Source organism: Microtus pennsylvanicus, chromosome 1 (genome assembly GCF_037038515.1).
Source record: "Microtus pennsylvanicus isolate mMicPen1 chromosome 1, mMicPen1.hap1, whole genome shotgun sequence".
Lineage (NCBI taxonomy): Eukaryota > Metazoa > Chordata > Mammalia > Rodentia > Cricetidae > Microtus > Microtus pennsylvanicus.
Window position 1 is genome coordinate 146,459,892 of NC_134579.1, and position 7,695 is coordinate 146,467,586.

General features: G+C 40.1%; 1 protein-coding gene across 1 annotated transcript; it reads right to left on the reverse strand.

The window, feature by feature from the left end:
* Nucleotides 1-6,486: 6,486 nt before the first annotated feature.
* On the reverse strand, nt 6,487-7,434 carry LOC142842045 (vomeronasal type-1 receptor 4-like). The gene has a single exon (XM_075959029.1). The coding sequence runs from the start codon at nt 7,432-7,434 to the stop codon at nt 6,487-6,489; it is 948 nt and encodes a 315-aa protein (XP_075815144.1).
* Nucleotides 7,435-7,695: the final 261 nt, after the last annotated feature.

Below are 7,695 nucleotides of genomic sequence, written 5' to 3' on the forward strand. Positions count from 1 at the left end.
TAATTTCTCTGTTAGGTTTCTGTCTGTTTGACCTGTCCATTGGTGAGAGAGGAGTGTTGAAGTCTTCTTCTATTAGTGTGTGCGGTTTGATGGCTGCCTTGAATTTTAGCAATGTTTCTTTTACGTACGTGGGTGCTTTTATATTAGGGGCATAGATATTCAGGATTGAGACTTCTTCCTGATGAATTGTTCCTGTTATGAGTATAAAATGTCCCTCTCCATCTCTTCTGATTGATTTAAGTTTGAAGTCAACTTTGTTAGAAATTAGTATGGCCACACCTGCTTGTTTCTTAGGTCCATTTGCTTGATAAGCCTTTTCCCAGCCCTTTACTCTGAGTAGGTGCCTGTCTTTGTGATTGTGGTGTGTTTCTTGTAGACAGCAGAATGTTGGATCCTGTTTTCGTATCCAATCTCTTAGCCTGTGCCTTTTTATAGGTGAGTTGAGTCCCTTGACATTAAGTGATATTAATGACCAGTGGTTGTTAACTCCAGTCAGTTTTTTAGTAGTAGGGTTTGTGTGTTTCCCTTCTTTGAGTTGCGCTGGTGAAGGGTCTCTAGATGTCTGGGTTATTGTGGTCATTGTTGGACTCCTTGGTTAGTGATTTTCCTTCTATTATTTTCTGTAAGGCTGGATTTGTGGCTATGTATTGTTTAAATTTGTTTTTATCCTGGAAAAATTTTTTTTCTCCATTTATAGTGAATGAAACCTTGTCTGGGTATAGTAGTCTGGGCTTGCATCCATGGTCTCTTAGTTTTTGCAGTACATCTATCCAGGACCTTCTGGCTTTCATGGTTTCCATAGAGAAGTCAGGTGTAAGCCTGATAGGTTTACCTTTATAAGTAACTTGGCCTTTTTCCTTTGCGGCTCTTAATATTCTTTCTTTATTCTGTATATTTTGTGTTTTGATTATTATATGGCGAGGAGATTTTTTTTTGATCCAGCCTATTTGGGGTTCTGTATGCTTCTTGAACCTTCATAGGTACATCCTTCTTCAGGTTGGGAAAGTTTTCTTCTATAATTTTATTAAGTATATTTTCTGGACCGTTGAGCTGCACTTCTTCTCCTTCTTCTACTCCAATTATTCTTAGGTTTGGCCTTCTTATTGTGTCCCATATTTCCTGAATGTTTTGTGATGAGAGTTTGTTGGACTTGCTGTTTTCTTTGATCAGTGCGTTTATTTTCTCTATGTTATCCTCAGACTCTGAGATTCTTTCTTCTATCTCTTGTATTCTGCTGGTTATGCTTGTTTCTGTAGTCTCTATTCGTTTACCTAGATTTTCCATGTCCAGCCGGCCCTCTGTTTGTGTTTTCTTCTTTGCCTCCATTTCCGTTTTCAAGTCATGAACTGTTTCCATTATCTGCTTGATTGTTTTTCCTTGCTTTCCTAGGGTATCATTCACTGATTTACTCAATTCCTCGAACTTTCTGTTATATTTCTCATCCATTTCTATAAGGGCGTTTTTTAAATGCTGTTTAAGAGTGTCAATCACTTTCATGAAGTCAGTTTTTTCTACTTCTTCTTGACTAAGGTGTTCATGTCCTTCTGTTGTGAGGTCGCTGGCTTCTGGTGGTTTTGTGTTGTTTTTCAGATTGTTGGGTGAATTCTTGCATTGGCGTCTCCCCATCTCTTCCTCTGAATATTCTACTATTGATTTTCTTTTACAGGATCAGGTCTTCTTGCCCACTGATGTACCTTCAAAGTGATGTCACTCCCCAGTGATGTTTCTCCTTGTGTCCAGATCGGATCTCCTTGCTGCTTGGGTAGCTCACAAACAAAGGGCCCACCCTGCTTGCTGCAGGCAGGCTAAGGAGACAAAGGAGCTACCACCTTCCCCTTTGCCCTGCTCTTTGGGTTCGATCCCAGTGCCCAAGCAGGCTGAGCAGGGAGGTGCTATGCTGCCAAAATGGGAGGGAGGGAGGGAGACAGGGGGTGGGGGGATCTGGATGTAAGCTGGATGGGATAGGAGGAGAGAGGGGGTATCGGGCAGTATAGCCCCTGTAGGATGACCAGGAAGTGTAGGCGGGCTATTCCCGGGTGCCGCAGGATTCACTCACCACAATGATGTTTCACTAGGTGCCCTGATCGAAACTCCGTGCTGCTTGTTTAGCTCGCAAACAAAGGGCCCACCCTGCTTGCTGCAGGCAGGCTATGGGGACAAAGGAGCTGCCTTGCTCCCGTTTGCCCTCTGCTTCGGGTTAGGTCCCTGCGCCCAAGCAGGCTGGGCTGGGAGGTGCTCTGCCGCCAAAGAAGGGAGGGAGGGAGGGAGACAGGGAGTGGGTGGATCTGGATGTAAGCTGGATGGGATAGGAAGAGAGAGGAGGTATCGGGCAGTATAGCCCCTGTAGGATGACCAGGAAGTGTAGGTGGGCTGATCCCGGGTGCCGCAGAACTCACTCACCACAATGATGTTTCACTGGGTGCCCAGATCGAAACTCCGTGCTGCTTGGTTAGCTCGCAAACAAAGGGCCTACCCTTCTTGCTGCAGGCAGACTATGGGGACAAAGGAGCTACCATGCTCCCCTTTGCCTTCTGCTTCGGGTTAGGTCCCAGCGCCCTGAGTTCATATTTTCAACAGCAATTTCACTTCTAGGGGTCAGCACGCACATAGCTCTTCCTTATTATCCAGCTTTGTATCCTTAATGAGCCTCCTTCACTCTTCCCTTTAGAGACCAGGTCTCCCATGGCACACGGGTATCATCAGTGCAGTTCTGCTGACTGCACGGGAGGATCAGAAATCCTGATGCCTTCATATTCCTGTTGCCACAGCCACAAACACATGACCCTGTGCCTTGGTCTTTACCTGGGAGCTATGGATCCCACTAAGGGCCTCATGCTTCTGCAGAAAGCATTATCTATCTATCTATCTATCTATCTATCTATCATCTATCTATCTATCATCATCATCTCTCTGACTATTTACCTATCTACTGTCTGTCTATCTATCTATCTATCATCATCATCTCTCTGACTATTTATCTATCTACTATCTACTGTCTGTCTATCTATCTATCTATTTATCTATCATCTATCTATCATCATCATCTCTCTGACTATTTATCTATCTACTGTCTATCTATCTATCTATCTATCTATCTATCTATCTATCTATCTATTATCTATGTATCTATGCTTTTCTAGACAGGCTTTCTCTGTGTATATTTGGTTGTCATGGAACTCATTTTCCAGACCAGGCAGGCCTCAAACTCACAGAGATCTGTATGCCTCAGTGTCCAGAATTCCTGGATTAAAGGTGTGTGCGACCGTGCCCTGCTTCAGAAAACATTTTATGATCTATGATTATGTGGAGCCCTATAGATAAGTTTCAAAAAATGTTATAGTTGGGTCACAAAGTAGGTCATTTTTCTTTTCTTAGTTTTTAGTTTTTATTTAAAGTGTTGTTTGTTATTTCTGTGCATGGTTTCAGGACTGGCTGTTCTTCATTGCACAACCCATTATGGAAGAGGGGCTTCATACCCGGTAAAAGATAGATATCCTTTTCCAAGCTGTCATCAGTTTCTGTAGTTTTCTTCCTGGGGTTGGGCTGTCTGCATGTTGTGTGTGTGTATATATTCCCATATATATATAAGTACCGATGGAACACACACGTGTGTATTTGTGCATACATACACACATATTTATGTGATAATAATAAAGAAAAAGAAACTATAAACTTGAGAGTTGGTCACAGGAGGGGTCTGAGGAAGAGCAGCTGGGAAGGTCTGGAAGGAGGAAAGAGAGAAAGAACGTGACGTCATTCTGACTGGGGTAAGATGGAATTTCACTATAGCTTTGCATTTACTTGATGGCTAATGCATCTATATACATATACATGTAAAAAGTATACAATAAACAGACCTTTTAATTCAGTTTTTTCATCCACTATATTTTGATCATGTTTTCTCTTCCCTCAACTCATCTCAGATCCTCCCCTCATCTCTGCCTAGAATTTTCTACTTGAGTGTTGTATTTACATCATTTCTACCCTTCCTCTTTCGCCTCCAACGCTTCTTATGTTCCTCTCCAGCTCCATCTGAGACTCATGATCTCATCTTCTTCAGTTATTATTGTTACATATGCTCATTATTATTATTGTTATTATTATTGTTTTGGGACAGGGTTTCTTTGTGTACCACTGGATGCTCTGAAACTCACTCTGTAGACCAGGCTGGGCTCAAACTCACAGAGATCTGCATTCCTCTGCCTGTAGAGTACTGGGATTAAAGGTGTGGGCCAGCACTGCCCTGCTGCTCACTGACCTTTCATTTTCTGTGTTTTCAGATCTGTCTGTTCATTTCAGTAGCTCATTCCTTGGTTGGGTTGTTTGATTTCTTTATTTCTGAAGAGTCTTTTAATTTGGTTTATTCTTTATACATCCTCTGTCAGTCGTATAGCTAGCAAAGGTTTTGTCCCATTTGTGTGCTATCTCTTCATTTACTTTCCTTTTCTGTCAAGAAGCCTTTTATTTATCTGAGATCACGTTTGTCAATGGCTGACATTGGATGTCGAGGGCCTGGAGTCTTATTCAGAAAGCATTTCCTGTGTCTACATCCTGCAGTGTTTTCCCTTATTTTTCTTATAATGGTTTCAGAATACGGGGTCCTGTATCAAGCTTTAAAATCTAACTGGGAATGATTTTTGGATGCAGCATTTTTTCTCTACCCTTCAATCATCAGTCTTTATTTAATCATTGTCAAAGAGGTTGTTTCTTTCTACACTGCATTTTTGGCTTCTTGTGAGTCAAGTGGTTGTTTCTTTGTGGGTTTATATGTAGGATGTCTGTTGTGGTGACCTGTGTGCTTTTGTCCCTATGGACAAAATTATTCTCACCTAGGGACGAATCCCCTTTATTGTTGTCCAATACAGAATGGTCAACACTGAAATATTATAGAAACAACAGAAACAGCCCTATCTGATTGTATCTATATCTTTTTGTGTATGTATATATATACATATATATGTATGTAACAATAATAAGAGAAAATTGGTTATCAATTTGAGAGTGTATGGGTGAACATGAAAAGTAAGGGTTTGAGAAATGTAGTTGGGAGGGAATGGAAGGAGAAAAGGCAGTGAGAAAGTGATGTAATTCTATTCCAATTAAATTTTTTTAAAAGAAAAATGCAACAAATATTAAACAGCTAGGTTGGTGATACTCCATGGGTGCAACTTCTGATATTACCAGTTGATACAATCCCATAGCCAATTCCCTCAACCTCATGCTCTCTAAACATTCTACTTGTCTTCATCAATGTTCCCTGAGCCTTAGGTGCAGAAGCTGTATTTCATATACAGCCACTGGGACTGGGCCTCACTATTCTGCATTTCGACTGGTTGTGGTTTTCTGTAATGATCTCCATTGTCACAAAGAGAAATTTCATTGATGCTGTGTGAGGACTACACTTAGGAGGCCTGCATCCTACACAAAGAACTGTACACAACTAAGGAAAGTCAAGAGTGGGAGAAATAGTCATCCCCACGAAAGAGCACACCAATTGGTTATTCAATACCAATTGGTCAGCCCCGAGTACATACATAGAGGTAACATTATAGCACCTGAGCAGGTATTATTTATGTATTTAGGGACCACATACACACACACACAAACATACACACACACATGTATGTAACAATAATTAATGAAAAAAGAGGCCTTGAATTTGAGAAAGAAAAAGGAGAGGCAAATACAGGAGGGTTTGAAGGGCAGAATAAAAGGTGGAAATGCTGCAGTTATATCATAATTTCAAAAATAAAGAAATAACTAAAAACATATTGAAACAGTAAATTAAGACAGCTATGGTATTAGGACATCCACTATAGACCTGTCAGTTATACACTAAAGAGTCCCACTCATGGCAGTACGTTAGGTAGGTAACAGTGATGATAGGAAAATTTATTTGTTCAATGGTTTAAAGACATTCTTTAGGACAGAACAGTTCACAAAAAACAACCCAAGCTCCAAAGGGTATATTAATTTTTGATTAGAAGTATTTTAATAGAGAAAAATTGAGAAGTAGACCATTGTTCAAAATACTTAAAATGAATTCATTTTTTCCATAGTGTCAACTTTAGTCAGTAGTAAATGTTGAAAGTGTTAAAATTATGAACACAGAGTTGTATTCAAGAAAAAAAATGTTAGGGCTGGAGAGATGGCTCAGCGGTTAAGAGCATTGCCTGCTCTTCCAAAGGTCCTGAGTTCAATTCCCAGCAACCACATGGTGGCTCACAACCATCTGGAATGAAGTCTATCTCTTCTGGCCTGCAGGCATACACACAGACAGAATATTGTAGACATAATAAATAAATACATTAAAAAAATAAATAAATACATTAAAAAAGAAAAATGTTAGCTGCTTGAATTTTAATAGCAGACAGAATGTCTGGTTTATAACTAGGTCAGAGCAGGTATTTGAGGTCCACATTCAAATTCTTTATTCTCAGGGGAATCATTAAGAAGGTTCAAACCTGAGAAAGTGTGGGTTTCAGTTCAGCCGTGGCGTGCACGTTGTAAACAGTTCATTCTCAGTGCCGAAAAGGAAGAAATGAAGTGCAAAATAAGTTTATTATTCTTCATTATTAAAAAAGGGCAGATGGTTGGATAGCATGTTGCCCAAAATGAATTAATTCCCTCCAATCTTGGAATTTTTGTTTGTGCATAAAACCCATAAAGGGTGATCAAGTTGTTCAACCAATAGAAGATCCCAAAACAGCTCACCAGCAGCAAGATGCTGTGAGTGGCTCTGAGCTCAGGAGATTGCTGGCTGGAGAGGCTTGGGCTGCGGAGATACTGGGCTCTCTTGTGGTGTCTGTAGAGGAGAATTACCACGTACAGGCTGGTCCACATCATGATGCCCACATATAAGAGATCATGCATGAATATGATACTCAAAAATGATCCTGAATTATTGTTCCCAAAATTCCTGTTTTGACAGTAAGCATGCAAATATCCATTTCCAAGATGAGTAGAATTGGTTTTGGCTATTACAATTTCAACCATATATCCATAGATAGCCAGGTTAATGAGCCAGGAGCAAAGTAAAAAAGCAAACATCCACGTTGAGAGTTTGTGCTTAAGCCACACCCACTGAGAATTACTGGGAGTCACGGTGACAGCTTGAAATGTGCTTAGAATACAGGTGGTACTGATGGAGAGACCACGGAAAATTCTGTATATACATGAAAAAACCTTACAGCCGACATCATCCAGAAAATTGGGTACGTCAAAGGTTGCCACGATATCTGGTATCAACGTGAAAATGATAGTCATTATATTAGCTATTGTCAGGTGCAGGAAAAACAGATCTATCAACTTCTTAAAATGAGGTTTAAAGAAAAAAGTGTAAATGTATAAAATGAACAGTGATGTGTTCCCTATGACACCAACGCATAATTGAGATATGAGAAGGACACGTAAGACGGAATTATTCATAAGCATGGTGTTCGTCAGATGTGTTATGCCTAGAGTAACAGATAAATGGACTGTATTATAAATCTATTTTTGAAACGGCAATTGGGGAAAAATATAATGATTGCCAGCTCAAGAGCAGAGGTGTTACGTGATGAAATATCAAACTCCTTTCTTTTTTTCTTTCTTTCTTCCTTTCTTTTCTTTTTTTTTTTTTGTCTTTTTGGACAAGGTTTTTCCAAGTATCACTAGCTGTTCTGGAACTTGCTCTGTATCCCAGGCTGGTCTTGA

Excerpts from the sequence above, each read along its gene's own strand:
- LOC142842045 (XM_075959029.1), bottom strand. The coding sequence starts at position 7,434 with ATGCTTATGAATAATTCCGTCTTACGTGTCCTTCTCATATCTCAATTA.